The sequence below is a fragment of the Nyctereutes procyonoides genome, unplaced genomic scaffold, assembly GCF_905146905.1.
Source record: "Nyctereutes procyonoides isolate TBG_1078 unplaced genomic scaffold, NYPRO_anot_genome, whole genome shotgun sequence".
NCBI classification, from domain to species: domain Eukaryota; kingdom Metazoa; phylum Chordata; class Mammalia; order Carnivora; family Canidae; genus Nyctereutes; species Nyctereutes procyonoides.
The window spans coordinates 8305656-8325164 of NW_026575125.1; the positions used below are offsets into that span (position 1 = coordinate 8305656).

Genomic DNA, 19509 nt, shown 5'->3' on the forward strand with positions numbered 1-19509 from the left:
CACTGGAAGCTCAATAAGTATTTGTTAGATGGGGTGCCTGGCTGGCTCAGCAGGTAGAGCATGTGACTCTTGATCTCAGGGTTGTAAGTTCAAGTCCCCATGCTGGGCATAGAGATGACTTTTAAAAATGTATTTGTTGAATAAATGAGGTCAAGGAGAAATGGCCAAAAAATGCCTAATATTAATGGCAAGCATTTACCCAACGGTTATTATATGGCAGGCACTACACAAATTCATGTACGCTGAGTAGATTTATTCCTCAAACAACCCAGTGAGGTAGGAGCCACTGTTAAATGTAAGGAAACTGCAGCACAGATTAATCACTTGTCTAAGGTCACAAACTAGAAGTGACAAGTGTAGCACTGAATCACAGAGCCTGCCATGTTCTCTACCTTGGCTCCATCTACATTAAAGGTGGAGAACTCTCTAGTGGTTCGTAATCCAGAGGAGGCCTGCAAGGGGTGCTATCACTGAAGGCTTTTGCATTCTAGGATGGTTTAGGGGGAACAGGGGAAAAGGTGATGCTCAGGGACACGGGGGGGGGGGGCGGAAATGGGGAGAAATAAAAGAAAGCATCTGAAGTCTTGCCTTGCAAGGTCAGAGTCTGGAGAGGAAATCTCCGTTCTCCAACAAGAAAAATAAGAATGCTAATACTCAGTTGTGGTTTAGCCAGGACAGGTAATTTCTTGTGCCCTAGAGCTCCTTCTGCTATTTATGGGGAACATCACCATCAAGAGCTCATTCCTGATAAACCACAACGTGAAGGATCTCAGCTCCAGATCTGGCTTCACCACTGTATTATTATTATAGACAAAGCTCACTATCTGTTCATCTTCCCCCAACCTGTCTCTCTCATGACCCTTATTCTGGCCAATGGATCTAGCGCTCACCCAACTCATTATGCCAGAAAACCTGGACATCTGTCAAGATTTCTCCTTCACTCTCCCCCATCATATCCAATTGGTCATGGAGTTTTGGGGATTCTAGTTCTTAAATCTGTAATCTGTTCATCCACTCACGAAACATTTGTTGTGTGCCAGGAATATGCAGTGATGAACTAGATGAGACTCCCCGCAGCTCTGCCCTCCCAATTTCAAGGAACTGAGCATCTTATAGAGAGCATTTTGCAAATGAACAGCCCCTTCTGCAGTGTACAGTAAATGCCAGAAACAGGTAAGTAGAAGGCTGGGAAGGAATATGAGAGGGGCATGTGATTCATTTAGGGAAGTCTGAGGGTTTTTCTCTTGGCACTGTCCAAGCTGAAACGTGAAGGATGCATACCAAGAAACCCAATGAAGGGGAGGGCAAGTTCTAATTTCCAGAGGCAAGAAAAGAGCCCAGAGTGTGGAGAACTGGCAGTTCATGACATCAAAGCCTCAAAAGCTGGTTTCTAGGCCAATGTTAATCCAGTCACTACCACTATTGCAATACTTTGTATTCCTCAAAACAAAGCACAAAAAAAAAAAAAATCAGCACCCTCTTTCCTGTCTCGGAGGTTTGTTCTTCAAGAGTCTCCCAGCAGTTGCCATTTGTCCATAAAATCTCCTGAGCCCCTGGAAGGCGCAGGTACGTCCTAGGACCAGTCTCACAGCACTTTCCCCCTTAGGGGAGTTTTCAGTGCATCGCAGCAGAGCTTGAGGGAGCAACTCTTGAGTGCTGGGGGCTGAAGCACCATATACTGGAAGCCGAGACTTAACACGTTAACGACCTGGTTAACGGCTGGTTAAGGATCTATCAGCCTCACTCCCAGGGCTCACCCGCAGTCACTGGAGGGCTCCCGGCCTGCCCCCTGCCCGTGCCAGCCCAGGTGTGCCCAGGGTCTTCCTCATTTCCCCACCACCCTTCGGCCATCTAGACCCGACTCCAGCCCGACGTCCTCCTGGCGCAGCTGTGCTAAGACGGCCTAGGCGGCGCGGCCAGTGGCAGCTGGAGGGCGGCGGCCGCAGGCCTCCCCGCCGCCGGTGCCACCGCAGACAGGCGCTCTCCGGGGCCTCCCAGCGCCGAGCCGGCCAGCGCCAGCACCTTTCCCAGGCGCGGGAGGGGCCCTTCTGCAGGAAGTCCGCGGCCACTGGTCGCCTTCCCGGCCCGCGGCCTTGGCCGAGCCCCGGGGGACTCGCGGAGACGCGCGCGGCGGGCGCGCGCGCCCGGCGGCTCCGAGGTCCGGCCACTCCGCGGGGCGGGCCGAGGCGGGACTGAGGGCGGGGCGGCCACTGCCTCCGCCATTCCCCGATCCCTCCCCCCACCCCCGCCACTGCGCGCCACCTCCCCGCCCCCACCCCCCTCCCCCACCGCGCGCGCTCCGCCCGCCCCGGAGCCTCGCCCTCCGCCACGATGAGCAAATGAGCGCGAGCGAGGGCATGAAATTTAAATTCCACTCAGGGGAGAAAGTGCTGTGCTTCGAGCCTGACCCCACCAAGGCGCGAGTGCTGTACGATGCCAAGGTGCCGCCGCGGAGGGACAGGGAGGCGGCGCGGGCGGGGGGCCCCGGGACGGGCGGCGATTGCGGATGCGGGTGCGGACGGCGGCGTGGAGCAGGGAAGTGGCGGGGCCCGGCGCTCCATGCCGGTGGCTCCTCGGCTCGCGCCGCGCCGTGCGTGCAGCAGGGGGCGCTCGCGGGACGCCGCGCGGGGGAGTCGGGGCGCGGGCGCTTCCGTTTCCGCCGGTTTCGGGGCCACGCACGCGCCGTCGGAAACTCGGCGCGGGCAGTGTGGCGGGGCTGCGGCCGCGACGTCTCCTGGCGGGGGCGACGCCAGTGAGGGCTGCGCTCTTGGAGGTCGCTTGCCGGTTCGTGCTAGGTCTGTGACCGTGGTGCGCGGCCCGCCGCTGCGGGGGCTGCCAGGCGACGCCCCGAGTGCCGCGGCCAGCTCCTCAGCGGCAGCGCCCGAGTTCTAGCCGTCGACTGGCCACGCCACTGCTCTGCGGCACCAATCGCCCCCGGGCCCAGGCCGCCCGGAGGCCGCGACCTTCCACCCGGGGGCAGTGTTGAGCCGGCGCTTTCGGCCCTGCGGCCTTGGAGCGTTTAGGTCTTCAGACCCTGGGTCGCGCCCGTTGCCCATCCAAGTTTCGGGGACTGACAGGACGTAGAGGGTAACTGAGTCGAAAATATAGCTCCTGGGGTCTGGATGACGAATAGAACCCCCGGGGCCCCAGATGCTTCTGGGCGACTCTGTCCTCAGGGGGACCCCAGAGCGTCTGGGGTTTGCAAGTTTTTGGGCTCCGCTCCCGCAGCCTGTGGCGGTTTGCTGACCCACCTCCTTCCCCGCCTCGACCCTCCCTGGGGGTGGCACGCCCCATCGTTTGCCCCAGATGTTCCCTCAAGGGACCCCACTGGGAGGGGTGGCGTGATCCGCCAGCCGTCCTGGCCCGGACGCGGTTGAGCGAGGGCGACTACAACTCCCAGAGGTCTCAGGGCTGCAGCTCTCTGGTCCGGCCTGGACTCTCTTCGTTAGTGACAAATCGGTCGGCCAATGGCTTCGGAAGCTGAACTCAGTCTCTGTATCAGAGACCAATCGCGAGGCAGTTGGAGGGATGTTTCCTATTTTGAGGCATCCACTCAGGAAAAAAAATGGAATTGAAAGGAAAAATGTTTCAACCCAGCTTTCAGTCTAAAAAAGGAGAGAATGCTTTCTTTTCTTTAAGAAGAGATCTATGATCTACTTTTTCTGATCTAGCTTCCAATATTTCTGTATGATCTGTCATTTGTGGACAATATTTCCTGCTTTCAGATTGTCGATGTTATTGTTGGGAAAGACGAAAAAGGCAGAAAGATCCCAGAATATCTGATCCATTTTAATGGTTGGAACAGAAGGTGAGTGTACTTGTTACACGGGATTGAAAATTGATCATCTTTCAGCACAGGAACATTGCAAAGTTATTTAAGTTTTAGAAGCACTTGTAGAAAAAGCTTCACTTCCTGTTTTCTGCTCTTTTATCAAACCTTGCCTATTCTGAAGAATGATCACTTTTAATTCAATTATATTTGAATTCTCTATGAGTAAGTCTGGAAACCCTGGTTGTTTCTGTGTCTGCATGAGTTCCTTTTTACCTTATCTGCTTTTTGTGATTTTAAGATGTTTACATAGTTTTCTAAAACATAAGTACTTCTGGGACATTTCTGTTTCTGTGAGGTGCTTTTAGTGTTTGTTTCATATCAAATGAAAATACTGAATTTTACTTACATCCTTTTCCCTTTTTTGTTTGATTAGCTGGGATAGATGGGCAGCTGAAGATCATGTCCTTCGTGACACCGATGAAAATCGGAGATTACAGCGTAAATTGGCAAGAAAAGCTGTAGCTCGCCTGTAAGAACACAAAAATCATGACACGAATGTTATTCAATGTCTTCTCTCTTGTGGGCACTTGACGGAATGAGCACTGGGTGTTATTCTATATGTTGGCAAATTGAACACCAATAAAAAATAAATTTATAAAAAAATAAAAACAAAAATAAAAACCTCCCAAGTTGAGAAAAAAATGTCTTCTCATTGTTTACAGTTTTTAAAATATAAAAGTAAAAATATGACAAACATGGCTTGTTAACTTTATATATTTAAAGTGCGTTAGTGAAGAATTGTTTTCTAAATGCTGTATTTTTAGAGCAGTTACTGTATAATCTTCTTACGTGGCAACTAACATTTATGTTCTAGGATTTAATGATTTTTAGGTTCTTAGACATCACTGTTGTTGTATGTCGTTTGTACTTCAAGATCCTGATCAGTCAGCATCAAAATTTATTTTAGTTGTGCATATTTTCTTTCAGGAGAAGCACAGGAAGAAAGAAGAAGCGCTGCAGGTTGCCTGGAGTAGACTCTGTCTTAAAAAGCCTCCCTGTTGAAGAAAAAGATGAAAATGATGAAAACTGTGAGTGCTTGACTTCATTTTCTCTGGCTAAAACAACTTTCACCTAATCCTTTTACACCACAAGATTGAGGGGGAGGATTCATTGCAATTACAGACAGGGAAAAAAAACCAAAAATGTTACATGTAACATTTGCAACTTTTGTTTTTGACAAAGTATCAATCAGGCCAACTGTAATACCTCAGCAGTCTTGCTCATGACCGCTGCCTTTTCAGCCAGTGTCTTTATTTGTACTAACTCCTCATGTTTTCTTCTTGGCACTTCCCAAGCCTTGGCCCCAGTTATGAAGGCAACAGAGAACCATAGAATCCTAGGTGACTAAATGCTTTCAGATCATTAACTTGTGTGGGTTTTGCCTTCATTGAAATTGATGTTACAATTCTCAAAATAAATTGCTATTCTGAAAGGTACAGTATTTGTGTTCAGCATTTAAAATATATGCAGGACCACAGTTGTTGCCAGTAGTAGGACACATGCTCTACCTTAAAGAATTATAATTGTAAACATCAGGAAGGTATATGATGCTGGTTTACCTGATAGTTTTTGTTTTCCCTAGCAATAAGCAGTTCCTCTGATGACAGTAGTGAAGAAAAGGATGAAGAAATAAGTGAAGAAAGTGATATTGAAGAAAAGCCGGAAGTGGTATAAAGTTTCTATTGTAAAAACACTGTTTTTGGCATATATTTAGTGGTAAAATTATGTGATGAAATTCTCCAGTTGCAGATCATTTTGTAAAAATGCATTTTTTGACCATATATTGTAAAGTTGCACTTGATCTTTAAAGGAAAATAACAAAAAAATAAATAAAAATAAATAAAAATAAAAAAATTAAAAAAATAAAGGAAAATAACCCAAAAAAATAAAAAATAAAAAAATAAAATAACCCTGATTTATATAGTTCTCATATTAACGTCTTGGTGGCTCTTATTACCCATAAAGTACTTTCACAAATCCTAGTTCTCTCCTTCTTTCCACTGATGTCATGAGCTTTATTTTTATAATGGTGATTGGTTTTTAAATCTTGTATATCAGAGTCTGGCATCTTCTGCCTGCCTTCAAAGTTAATATAAATCTCATTTGTAGACTTAAAAGGAGGAGAAACAAAATTAGCATTTGCAACACGGTTGGTGCCCTAAAATTTGTTACCTTTTGGCCTTTAATGCACTTTTCTGTGGGACATGTGACCTCACTGTTGAGGATTAACTGGGTTTGTCTCATAGTAGGCTCTCATGTGTTAGTCTGTATCCTTTGGATATTGACCTTTCTACCGTTACAAGTAGTTAAAAATGAAATTGTGATGTTGCAGAAGGAAGAACCTGAGCTGCACACAAAAAGGGAAATGGAAGAAAGAACAATAACTATAGAAATCCCTGAAGTTCTGAAAAAGAAGCTTGAGGATGATTGTTACTATATCAACAGGAGGAAACGGGTATGCAGAGAGAATACATAAGACATAGATTTGTAATAGAGCTTTCATTTAGCTACATTTTACAGTCACAGACTCAAACAATTGAGAGCCTTGTAAGAATGAAATTCATATCTTAAGTTTTGTACTGAGTTCAGGTTCTAGAGTTCTCTGACAATAATGCTCTGCCACTGACTGAATGAAGGCATGCATAGTCTTTCCCAACCTTGGCGGTCCATTAGAATCCTCTGGGGCACTTTATCAAACTCCTTATGCCTGGGCTTCATTCGAGAGGTTAAGACACAGGGCACCTGGGTGACTCAGTCTGTTAAGTGTCCCAACACTTGAGTTTCAGCTCAGGTCATGATATCCAGCCCCGTTTCAGGCTCGGCGCTCAGTGAGGAGTCTGCTTAAGATTCTCCCTCTCCCTCTTCTGCTCCTACCCACATGTTCACTCACTCTCTCTCCCTCTCTCTCTTTCAAATAAATAAATAAATAAATATTTTAAAATAGAGATTAGGATGTAATTGATCTGTCATGGAGGCTGATTGTGGACATGGTCTCCCCAGGTGGCTGTACTTGATCATTAAGATGTGACTCACTGCTTATATTTATTTTTAAAATTTATTATACTGTGATCTTCATGGGGATAGGATTAGTAAAAGCAATCAAAGAGCTTCAAAGCATATTTATTTAAAAGATTCTCTTCAAACAGAATTGGCTTCAGAGTTGAAAAATTTATGTAGCTAAGAGCACTGTTCTTTGGACTATATGGTCTATACAATGAAATGCATGCATGCAATGTCTGTATTTTTATTAACAGTTAGTGAAACTTCCATGCCAGACCAACATCATAACTATTTTGGAGTCCTACGTGAAGCATTTTGCTATCAATGCAGCCTTTTCAGCCAATGAAAGGCCTCGTCACCATCATGCTATGCCACATGCCAATATGAATGTGCATTATATCCCAGCAGAAAAGAAGTGAGTTGGTGGGTGGGAGGGATTGATGTCTCAGTGGCTCTTTGTGTATTAGAGGAATGACTTCCATTTAGAATAGATGACACACTTGTTGCTGTACTATGGAATTCATTTAATGTATTACTCAACTTATAAATAATTCATTTAATAACAAATTTAATATCAAAATATTGTCCCTTTTTCAAAGTGCTCAATACCTATTTAGGTACCTGGTCTGGATATATTAAGTGTATGCACTGCCTAAACACCAAGACCAGTTTTTTTCAGTGATACAGTATAGGGAGGTAACTTTGTACTTGAGAAGCACCAGAATGGGCAAATCCAATTTTATCAAAGCTTGCTTACAAACAGGTTTTTATTCAATCAGGATAATTGTGTTAATAGCCTTTCTTGTGCATGTGACCCAGCTGGATTGGAGTCAGACAGGTAGATTGTTTGATTCAAAACAAATATTGGGAGTAGTTCATCAGATCTGACTCCTTTGGCTCCCAGTAATTGGGATCTGTCCATCTTCAGCAAAGGCTGCTTGGGCTCCTCGTGTGGCACTGAATGTTTTCATTTGTGTTCAGCGTGGTAAATTAAAATTACTAGTGTACTTTTTTCACTTTATATTATAGATCAATGTTTCCATTTAATTTTTTGTTGCCAGCATCTACAAACTCCTTGTATTCTTTATGTGTAGATGCAAGGTATAGTGTTTAAAACTCTGCCTTATTGAAAATGTGCAACTTCATTATGACATTTTGGAAAGCATTTATTGCATCTCTAATCTTTTATTCTCCTAGCGTTGACCTTTGTAAAGAGATGGTGGATGGATTAAGAATAACCTTTGATTACACGCTCCCACTGGTTTTACTGTATCCATATGAACAAGTTCAATATAAAAAGGTCACCTCATCCAAGTTTTTTCTTCCCATTAAGGAAAGTGCCACAAACACTAACAGGTAAGTTAGACTGCCTGCAGTTTAACTGTCAGATATCAGCAATCAAATAGTTGACTCTGTCTTTGAAGGTTTCCATTTAATGCTATGGGACCAACAGATTTGGAGGAAGAGATTGAAAAGTGGAGTTTTTTCCTGGGTAAGCTAAGTCATTCACTTTCACATGGCTCTGAAAGATTTTACCAAGTGAAGATTCCAGTGTGAGAATTTGGTTGGATTTTGAGGAGCTAACCTGTCTTTCCAAAGACAAATGTGAAGAAGGCACAGGCTGAGAAGAGGGCAAAAGGTGTGGATTTGAAGGTAGCTCCTTCACTTACTGGTTGTGTGACTCACGGAGATGCCTTGTGAGCCTCTTTCTTTTGCCTCTGTACAATGGAAAGAGCATCTGCCTCCTTGGGTAGTTATTTTTTTTTAAGAATAAATCTTTTTTTTAAGATTTTATTTATTTATTCATAGAGACAGAGAGAGAGGCAGAGACACAGGCAGAGGGAGAAGCAGGCATCATACAGAGAGCCTGATGTGGGACTCGATCCAGGGTCTCCAGGATCACGCCCTGGGCTGCAGGCAGCGCTAAACCGCTGCGCCACCGGGGCTGCCCCTCCTTGGGTAGTTATTAAATTAGAAAGTTCATGAAGGGCTGGCCACCTTTTGCCTTCAACCAAAGGTTAGTTCCTTTCTTGCTCTGCTTTGTCACTAGTTTCTTTTCCTCAGTCACCAAGCATGCCCAAATCTCTATTGTTTAGCTGAGGCATGAGGGGCAGAAATCCAACCTGAAGTCCATACCTTCACCTGTATGTGCTACTTCCCTGTCTTCCTGTATCTTTTCCTGTGAGAGTGGCCTGTTATCATGATTTCCACTTCTTCATCTGCTCTTGCCTACTTTACGATCTGCCTTTGTCTGCCACTGCTGCTGCTAACTCTGCTCCCCGAGAGAGGATATTAACAACTTCCTGCTTGCTACATGCCATGCTTTGGCCGTCTTGCCCCTCCATCCCCATCTCCCTTCCTAGCTCCTTGCTCCTGGTTCTCTGTCTGCCTCATGATCATCTCTTTTCAGCCCGCCAGACTGTCCCATTGGTTTTACCCTATGTGAGTGGCCTGTGCAACTCACTGGGGACCTTTGTTGATATCCTCATGCCCTACTCCAAACCTCAACGTTGTCAACCTCCAGAGTGGACTGTTTGTTCCACAAAGCTGGCTAGATGATTGTGGCTTTTCTTTCTAGTCTTGTGAGTAGTTACAATGTGGTGAGATAACACATAGTATCCTTACTCTCTGTATTAAAAAAATATATACCGAAGTATAGTTGATAAAGTGTTCCATTACTTTCAGATGCACAGCTCAGCATTGCACAATTCTAAATGTCATGCTATGCTACTCACCCCATGTGTAGCTACTGTAGTCTTATTCTCCTGACCAGAGTTTCCCAACCTTGGCCCTATTGGTGTTTTGAACGAGATCATTCTTTGTGGTGGGGCTGTCCTGTGCATTGTAGGTTGTTGAGCAGCAGCCCTGGCCTCTATGCACTAGATGCCAGTAGTACTTTGCCAGTTGTGACAACCAAAACAGCACTGTCTCCAGATAGTGCCACTGTCCCCTGGCAGAGCAAAGTGACTACCAATTGAGAACCATTGCTATAAAATAAATACAAAAGGGGTATCGCAGTCTTTAATGCCAACATGCCTTGCAGAGTTATCAAGAGGATTTAAATGATTGAGTATGTCTGGCTACTCCTTAAGAGAACATTGTTTTGACACGTTTGAAAGTAAAAGTTTATAACCTGGAGTCAAGAGGATTTTCTGTTCTGTCTGAAGGAGGACATTTAAAGAACTGCTCCAGGTTTTGCAGAAGTTCTGTGGGCCAGGTGTCTGTACTGCTGTCTTCTCTTCTGTAGGAACCAGGAGGAGCTCTCTCCAAGCCCACCTTTGTTGAATCCATCCACACCACAGTCCACGGAGAGTCAGCCCACCACAGGTGAACCAGCCACCCCCAAAAGGCGCAAAGCTGAACCAGAAGCCTTGCAGTCTCTGAGGCGGTCCACACGCCACTCTGCCAACTGTGACAGGCTGTCAGAGAGCAGTGCCTCGCCTCAGCCCAAGCGCCGGCAGCAGGACACGTCCGCCAGCATGCCAAAGCTTTTCCTGCACCTGGAAAAGAGTAGGTCCATTTTCAGGTGCGAGAAAGCCATTCACTCTGTGCTTGGCCTGTGCCAGCCAACGCTTTCCTGAAAGGAATCCAGCTGACAAAAGGGGCCAGGACAGGACTGGGGACAAGTGCATGGTTATACTCAGATTCACCCAGTGAGCTTGTGAAATCCACTTAGGAGTTTGGCTCCAACCGAGGCTCACAAGCATTTTCCATGTGGCCTGGAGACAGAGCAGTAACCACACCTTCAGCTCTGCAGTTGGATGCTTCGCACCTGCTGGTTTAGTTCTGTGTCATGGGTCCAGTAGCAGGAGCGTCCCATTCCGTCCCCCAGCCCTAACCTGTCACTTTGCTTGGCAACCACTTGTTACTTCTTGTCCCTATGGATTTGTCTCCTCTAGGCATCAGTTCCTATCAGTAGAACTACACAGTAAGTGGTCTTTTGCCTGTGGCCTCTTTCACGTAGCATAAGGTTTTCAAGGTTCATCATGTTGTAACATGTATCAGTACTTATTTCCTTTTTGTTATCCAAATAATCCAGATACTGTCTTTTAGGATAAGAAGCCTTATTGTTAAAGATTAATAACTTTTCTGCTATTTGTAACTGTCTTCTAGCCATCTTTAAGTCAGTTGCTATGTGATTTACAAGGGAATAATTACCATCTTTTCCTTTTGAAGAGACACCTGTGCATAGCAGATCATCCTCGCCTGTTCCTCTGACCCCTAGCAAGGAAGGGAGTGCAGTGTTTGCTGGCTTCGAAGGCAGAAGAACTAATGAAATAAACGAGGTGAGGTAAAGCATTGGTGTTGCTGAGTCCTTCCTTCTATGGTTGCTTAAGTCCTGTGGGCAGAAATCAGGTTTGCTTAGAAACACTATGTTGCTCTTGCTGTGGATATTAACAAAATGTTTCATGTGATGATGTTTAATACTGGTTTTGGTTTCTAAAATGAGAAAATCATTAGGATTCCAGCCTTGTGCTTATGGTCATTTTAAAAGTGAGCACAAGTATTGAAATATATGAGTGTTTCCATTTTATGGAACAGCGGTCAGCACACTTGTTCTGCAGAGGTCCAGAGAATAAATAACGTAGGCTTTGTGGGCCACATAGTCTCCTTCAAGACTACTCAATTCCAAAAGCATCCTTAGGCACTAGGCAAATGAATGGACATGCTGTGTTCCAATAAAACTTTATGGACACTGAAATTTGAGTATCAGATAACTTTCATGATATGAAATATGGTTTTTCTTTTGGTGTTTTTTTCAACCATTAAAAAAAATAAAATTCCTTGTTAATGGTAATAGTTGTAACCCATCCCTTTGAGGGCATACAGCATGTCAGCATTGTGCCAGGCACTTGACCTAAATCACCTCAGATTTTCTAGGACAACTTTGCCACCAGGTCTCCATTTAATAAGTGGGGAAACTTTTCATTTAAAAATTCTGTTTTGAGATGCCTGGGTGGCTCAGTGGTTGAGCGTCTACCTTCGGCTCAGGGCATGATCCTGGAGTCCTGGGATTGAGTCCCACATTGGGCTCCCCATGGCGAGCCGGCTTCTCCCTCTGCCTGTGTCTTTGCCGTTCTGTGTCTCTCATGAATAAATAAAATCTTTAAAAATAAAAAATAAAAATAAATAAAAATTCTGTTTTGGGGGCACCTGGGTGGCTTGGTTGGGTGTCTGCGTTTGACTCAGGTCATGATCCCAGGGTCCTTGGGATGGAGCCCCACATCTGGGGTTGGGGGTGGGTCCCTGCTCTGCGGGAAATCTGCTTCTTCCTCTCCCTCTGCCACTCCCCTTGCTTGTGTGCTCGTTCACTCTCGTTCTCTCTCTCTCAACCAAATAAATACAATCCTTAGTAAAACTGAAAATTCTATTTTTAAGACAAGTTAACTGATGTGTAGGTAGTGAGTGTTTTGAGGTTCAGGAGATGACTTAGTCTGCTGGGATATTATGTGAATCTCACCTAAGAGGTAGGATTTCCTTGTTTCTGTGCATAGGGGAGATGGCTATATGAGGGAGAGACAACATTTAATGATGAGGGTTGGAAAACTTTTTCTGTAAAGGGGCAGATTGTAAATATTTTCAGAGTTGTGTACCATATAGTCTCTTTTTGAGATTATCCAGCTCTGCTGTAGCGTGAGAGAGGTATAGACCACTCATAAATGAATGGGTATGGCTGTGTGCTCCCAAAATTTATTCATGCGCACTAGTAAATTGAATTTCATATGATTTTCACGTAATGAAATATTTTTCATGGGATTTTTTTAACTTTATTTATTTATTTATTTATTTATTTATATTTATTTATTTATTTATTGGCGAGAGAAAGAGAAAGAAGGAGCAGAGGGAGAGGCCGACTCAGGGAACCGGACATGATGCTTGATCCCAGGACTCCAGGATCATGACCTGAGCTGAAGGCAGATGCTTAACTGACTGAGCCACCCAGGCACTCCTATTCATGTGACTTTTTTTAACCATTTAAAAATATAACAATCATTTTTAGCACAAAGGGGTTGGGCTGTATTTGGCAGAAGGTCTTAGTTGGCTGACCTGTAATAGAAAAGCTAGAAAATTTAATTTGTTTTATAATGACACAAAGGGTAGGTTAGGAAATTCCTAGCAGGAGCAGTCCCTAATGCCCTGTTTTTCAGACAAGACCCTGCGGGTACTACTAGGGGAGTCCTATTTCTTTTAAAAGGCACGTGAATATTTGGGCAAAACCATTCCCACCCAGGTCAGCAGTGCGAGCCCACCATCTAGTGGTTATAGGATACAGCTGCAAGCTCTAGTAGAATAGTGTTTTTAGTAAATGGTTGGAGGATGCAACAGACTCTTAACAGTGACTTATGAGAACTTACTGAATTCCACCTTCATGAGCGCCTCTGCCTCAGTGTATTTTAGTAAAAGCTCTGCATCTGAATCACCTGAGACACGCTGCCAATTTTGTTCACTGACTTACTGCATCAGGGTAGGGCCTGGATGCATACATTTCTCATTGAGATTCACAGGTGCTTATCTGCACACCCCAGTTGATAATCCCTGTGTTAGAAACCTGTTTTCCCCCATGAAATTTATCTTTGGTAAATAGAAGGTGATATACTGCATTGAAATGCAGCGTTGAGTGAGTGAGGTAGACTGGCCTGCTAACTAGCCAAATGACCTGCTTTGGGGGTGCCTAGGTGGCTCAGTGGTTGAGCATCTGCCTTTGGCTCAGGTCGTGATCCCGGAGTCCTGAGATCGAGTCTCACATCGGGCTCCCCAGAGGGAGCCTGCTTCTCCCTCTGCCTGTATCTCTGCCTCTCTCTCTGCATCTTTCATGAATAAATAAAATCTTAAAAAAAAAAATCCGAATGACCTGCTTTTGTACACATCTGTGTTTCATGGTTCCAATGATTGCAGATTCCCCTACATTAACTTCAGATATCATTGTCAAAACAGTTTCCAAGCTTCAGTTGTGTACACCACAGATTGAGGTGCTGGGCATGGAATAAAGATGTTGAAACCAAATCCCTATCCCCAAGAATCTACACCACAGACGCGTAGGGTGGGTGAGGCCAGGGCTGAAGCTTGGCCCTCCAGCATGGAGCCATACAGAACCGTGGTGAGACTTAATAGCTTCTATGATTTCATTTTGTTTAATTGAGGACATCATCCCTTTCTGGGGTGGTTTTGGCATCCTTCTGCTTTGTCTTGTAGAAGATTTCCTTTGGCCTTACTATTTCCAGACTAAACTTGACAGATCCCAAAAGGCAAAGCAGCAACTCAGTAAAACAGTCCAATAATTTGCTGAAGTGTTTCTGTGGAGGCTCATCAAAGGGCTTCTAAATACAACTTTCAACTTTAACAAAAGTCCAAAATCTACCCACAGTTCTAAAATTGAGAAAGAAGGAAAAGAAATCAGTTACTAGGGTTAAAGTCTATTTTCATTTGATTCAATGGTTTAGATTAGTTTCCAGAGTGAATCAAATATATCAGGAAATTAGGGAATCTTAAAACAATGGTAATATTACCCAAAACATGTTTGAGTTACTTTTTCCTATTTCATTCTCTAATATATTTAGCGTGATTTCCAATAAATGAAAAGAGACAAAATGACCAGAACAGTTACAGCTAATTTATAGGTAATAGCTGTTGAGAATTAGGAAATCAAATATTTCCTTAATCTAATTTTAAGTCTCCCCTCCCCCTACACACATACTTTATTTTTATAAGCTTGTGTTTATTTTGAAGGAGAGCTATATTTTTTCCTCTACATACAGTTTATTGTTAAAACTTATGTGATTAGAAGTGTCTCCACGTTGCCAAGAAAGGTGGCTCCTCATGTGATCGATTTAAAAGGCAAAAATGTTTGGAAAAAATCATAGCAAGAAACAATAAGATATATGTTAATATATAATCTATATGGAAAACATACCTTTATCCTCCCAAACCAGCCAAATCATAATTCCACCAATAAGAAATGGACATTTAATATTTTGGTATATACTTCTTGGTAGTTTTTCTATGTACTTACATAGTAGTTATATACATGACATTGTGTATTTTTTCCAAGTAGTTATTTTGTAGCTTGGTTCTCTTCACCATAATGCCTTATACTCCTATATACCGAGATCATGGCAAAGTTAGAGAGGTGGCTTTGGAAATTCTACATTGGTTTGTCGTTACTGTTTACTCCTATTTTATGGTCCAGCTGTGAAACAACTCCTGAGTTGACAGAAGGACAGGAAGCTGGACAGTGAGAATGTGACACTCGATTTGAGACCAAGAACCTCAAAGCATGTGTATTTCTGCTGGGATTCCAAATTTTGAAATATCTCAGTAACAGTGTTAAGATATAATAACAAATTCAATTCATGCTTTTCTCAGGTCCTTTCCTGGAAACTCGTACCCGACAGTTATCCCCCGGGTGACCAGCCACCTCCACCTTCTTACATTTATGGGGCACAACACTTGCTACGATTGTTCGGTAAGAAATCCTGGTCCCTGCTTTCTTCTTCCTTTTTTTCTCCCCCTACTTTGGTTTTTTTTTATTTTATTTTTTTAGTACTCTCTACACCCAGTGTGGGACTCAGACTTAGAACCCTGAGATCAAGAGCTACAATTTTCTGACAGAGACAGCCAGGCACCCCTCCACTTTGATGTTAGCACCCTTGTCAGTTTATGCACATCTTGTGGTAATTTTGAGAGTCTAAGAAAAATCATTGAAGAATGACCTCTTAAAAGGAACTTGAATGAATCTTAAGTTTCATAAAAATTGTGTTTGTACCACTATACTGTGTTCAGTAAGAGTTTTTAGTTATAATGGAGATGTTAATTTCAGTTTGAATAGGATAAGCAAGGACCCTCAGTATGTCCTGCTCATTGCCAGAGTCTGCTGATAATAAGTGGCTTGGGTTTTATTTTTAATGCAGTGAAACTTCCAGAAATCCTTGGAAAGATGTCCTTTTCTGAGAAGAATCTGAAGGCTTTACTGAAGCACTTTGATCTCTTTCTTAGGTATTTTAATTTTTTGTGAAAACTTATCTCTGCTGCCTTATGTATGACTTTTCTGAACTTCTCCATAACAGATGTGGAAGCTAGCTCTGTGGTATTTTAAATAGTAGCAGTATTAGCTAAGTATGACTGGTTCTAACCGTAATCGTAACATTGGGGTTTTTTAGCTGTTTTTTTTCATTCTGTAACTTACCTGGTTTCTGAGTTAAGAATATTCTTGTATAGAGGTAAAAAAAATTTTTACATCACTAGAAGAATCCAGTTGAGTAACCATGTGAATAAAAAAATTAATTTTTTTACAGAAGTGATTGAGATTGATAATTTAGTTTTACATTTTTTATTTAGAAGTGCCTTAAGTATTAGACTTTTCTTTGTTGCATGTACATAAACTAACCTAAATATTAGCATTTACAGGTTGGATTTTTGTGTTTTGAGTTAAGATAAATGACCAGTAGTCCACGCTGACAGTTTGTAAACTCAGAGAAAGGTATTGTTTCCTTCATCTGACAGAGCCAGTTATTAAATCTTAGGATCATTTGCCCTGAGGCTCTGCCCCCTATTCTTTGCACCATGCTACGGGCCCCAGACTCACTTGTGTTTGTGGCCCAGCTCTCTCCCATCCAGGTGTCTAGTGACCACTTCCTCTCCTTGGTGTTCAAGGCTGCTCATCACCCTGCCTTACTCAGCTCATTTATCTACCCGATATTGTCTTTTCCTTCTCTTTAGGGGGGTACCTTTTCCTTAGAGTCAGGCTGCCACCTGCAAGAGCTAATCAAGTAGGATTTATCAGTGTGGAAATCGTTTTTTGGAGTTTTTAAGGGCTATTTTTATGTAGACATTTTGAGTAAAGTGTCCATGAGTGAAATTAGACTTTATTACTCCTTATTAGAAACACATATGAAAAATATACTCTTCCTTTCCAACCTCCCCTCAAACGCACAATTGTATTTGGCATAAAGATTGTGTAGGCCAAAATCTGATAATGCCGATAAAATATGAAGAGTAGCTGTGAGTTAGCATTAGGAGAGCCTGCTGATGTTGAGGTATGCCCAATACAAAATTGAGTTTTAAGGATTAACTTGGAAAGGTTTACAAATACAGTAGTTGGTTTTGAAAATGTACCCAAAGACACTGACTAGAGAATCATTGGCTCAAAAAGCACCTTAAAAATGGCACAATGGGAAGAAGAAAAAGAGTTAGCTCTCGAATGAACTTTTACTCGGTTTTTACTAAAGGAAGGTATTAGGTTATCTTTACATTTTTAGGAATTTGGACAGGTGGAAAGAGGCTGGGGGAACAACCATGAAACTAATTAGCTTACTGGTTAATATGGCCCATGTGAGAATATTTTAGCCCCCTGTGGTGAGGTCTTTGACACTTCAGATACAAGATAGCATCTGCATAACTGAACTTTTGAATGACCGGCCTCATTGTAACATCCATCATCTTACATGAGTCAGCCTTGCTACGAGTTTTGCTACTATAAGCTGAAACTATAACACCTTTTGGAATGGCCAATTAGGACCCAAAAACTCTTTACTATTTATACTATTCAATTTGGGTTTAGCTTAGCCTGTAGAAAGTATTGGAAATTTCTCAGGTGACATTTGTTGAGTTTATAGGGTTTTTTATTTTAAAAAATATTTTTTAAAATATTTTTTTTATTTGAAAGAGAGCATGAGCTTGCGGGGGTGGGTGGGTGGTGGCAGAGTGCCGAGGGAGAAGCAGGCTCCCTGCTGAGCTGGGAGCCCAACTTGGGGCTCGATCCATGACCTGAGAAGGAGGCAGATGCTTAACCGACTGGGTCCCCCAGGAACCCCGAGTTTGTAGTTTTTTCTAGTTTGTTTTTTTTTTTTTTTTTTAATTTTTTTTTTTATTTATTTATGATAGTCACACACAGAGAGAGAGAGAGAGGCAGAGACACAGGCAGAGGGAGAAGCAGGCTCCATGCACCGGGAGCCCGACGTGGGACTCGATCCCGGGTCTCCAGGATCGGGCCCTGGGCCAAAGGCAGGCGCCAAACCGCTGCGCCACCCAGGGATCCCTCTAGTTTGTTTTTATAACAGAAAAATGCAATAGTCTTCAGAGCCCATTTTTGCACCAAGTGTTTGTATAATGAAGCCTGCCACCTAGTGGAATTTAGGTTCTATTTTTATTTGTACACTTGATAGTGAAAAGATCCTGATGAAATGGTAATTAATAAATGGTAGAAGCCATAAATGCGCAAAGCAAGTGATCAGTATATAGAACTCAAGATTATATTCATTTTTTTCTTTCAAATACCAAAAAAGAGTGAAATGTTAGAGTGGTTGCCAGTTAAAATCCTGCTTGCTGTGTTCGGTCCTCACTGTAAGGATCATCAGGGCTGTTTTCTTTTTTTCCCAGGTTTTTGGCTGAATACCATGACGACTTCTTCCCAGAGTCTGCCTATGTCGCTGCCTGTGAGGCGCACTACAGCACCAAGAACCCCAGGGCGATTTATTGAAGTTTTGGTGGTTCTGGAAGAACAACTTCTCTGTCTAGCTTTATGCTCTAGGGTTCCCAGTGAATATTTAGGGAGATGGTGGACCTTCTTTACAGAGCTGACATGACACCCACCCTGGGGGCTCTGACCGAGGTGGGCCCATTTGTTTGAGTTGCTTACATACTGTAGTTATTTCTGTTAAGGTTTACTTCCTAGGTGCCTGAACGGCCTCCAGCATGTGACCCTTGCCACCGTTCATGTCATCTGTGACAGCAGGAAAAGAACAGCTGTGTTCACGGTGAAGCGTTAATGAGAATATGTGTAGGTCAGGCTGTTTCAGTAGCTGTTGGAGTTATTCGTTAGCAATAACCACATTTTTTTAGTTATTTGTTAGCATTAAGCAAAATTGTTTTCCAAATTGTTTTCGTTCTTGTGATGAGGCTCAGCAACTCTGTCCAACAAATTTTAGTTTTGCTTAGAAATCGCAAAGTAGTCCCAACAGATTTTAGAGGGAACTGATAATGGCAAAAGAAAATTTGCAGTCACACATTTGCTTGTTACAGTTCCTTTTCTCCAAAATCTTATTTTTGGTAATCTAAATAAAGTGTTGCCTCTCTTGTTTGAGATTTTACAGCTATACTTTGTTGTGTAATGTTATGTTTCCCTTTCTGTAAAACCTTATTTTTGGTGATCTAAATAAAGTATTGCCCATCTTGTTGCAAAGAACCAGGAGTTTTCACTCTGGCCTTGTCCTGTTTCTTTGTTGCAGAGGAACAGTGAGAATATCTGTTGACTCATAACTTTTTTTTTGTTTTATTTCGTTTTAACTTTTATGCCTTTTTTTTTTGCTAAGGCCTTTTGTTTTCTATCCCTCTTTCATTTTGCCCCACTTGGTGGCTTGACCAGAGGTGGCTAGTGGGAGTCGGTGCAGTTTTTTTGCTATCTTGCTGCTGCCCTCTGAAGTGGTCTGAAGCCAAGACATTTACGCTCGTCCACTATTACTAGCTGATGGTCTCTGAAGTCGCCCTTCTGATCCTCATTTTCGTCTCTCATGTGCTCCTTTCTCCCCCAAGATGCTTAAAAGGAAAATAGGAACACGATGAATGTGATACTTAACTGCAAGTTTTGGCAGTTTAGAAAAATAACAGGTCAAAAGTTGACAAAAGGAGGATAACATATAATTTTTATGAGAATGGCCTAGACATTTAAGAAAGTTGTAACT

At 43.0% G+C, this 19509-nt stretch overlaps 1 protein-coding gene across 1 annotated transcript; it reads left to right on the forward strand.

Moving 5' to 3' along the window:
* The first annotated feature begins 2295 nt into the window (after positions 1-2295).
* MSL3 (MSL complex subunit 3) lies at positions 2296-19019 on the forward strand. The gene is made up of 13 exons (XM_055338981.1): positions 2296-2441; positions 3726-3808; positions 4206-4301; positions 4760-4860; positions 5415-5500; positions 6165-6287; positions 7087-7247; positions 8030-8188; positions 10080-10342; positions 11009-11118; positions 15197-15296; positions 15742-15826; positions 18209-19019. The coding sequence occupies exons 1-13, from the start codon at positions 2340-2342 to the stop codon at positions 18306-18308; spliced, it is 1569 nt and encodes a 522-aa protein (XP_055194956.1). The 5' UTR covers positions 2296-2339; the 3' UTR covers positions 18309-19019.
* Positions 19020-19509: the final 490 nt, after the last annotated feature.

Coding starts and splice junctions, on each gene's coding strand:
- MSL3 (XM_055338981.1), top strand. CDS start 2,340: ATGAGCGCGAGCGAGGGCATGAAATTTAAATTCCACTCAGGGGAGAAA. Junction 4,302..4,759: donor AGAAAAGCTGTAGCTCGCCT/GTAAGAACACAA, acceptor ATTTTCTTTCAG/GAGAAGCACAGGAAGAAAGA. Junction 8,189..10,079: donor AGTGCCACAAACACTAACAG/GTAAGTTAGACT, acceptor TCTCTTCTGTAG/GAACCAGGAGGAGCTCTCTC.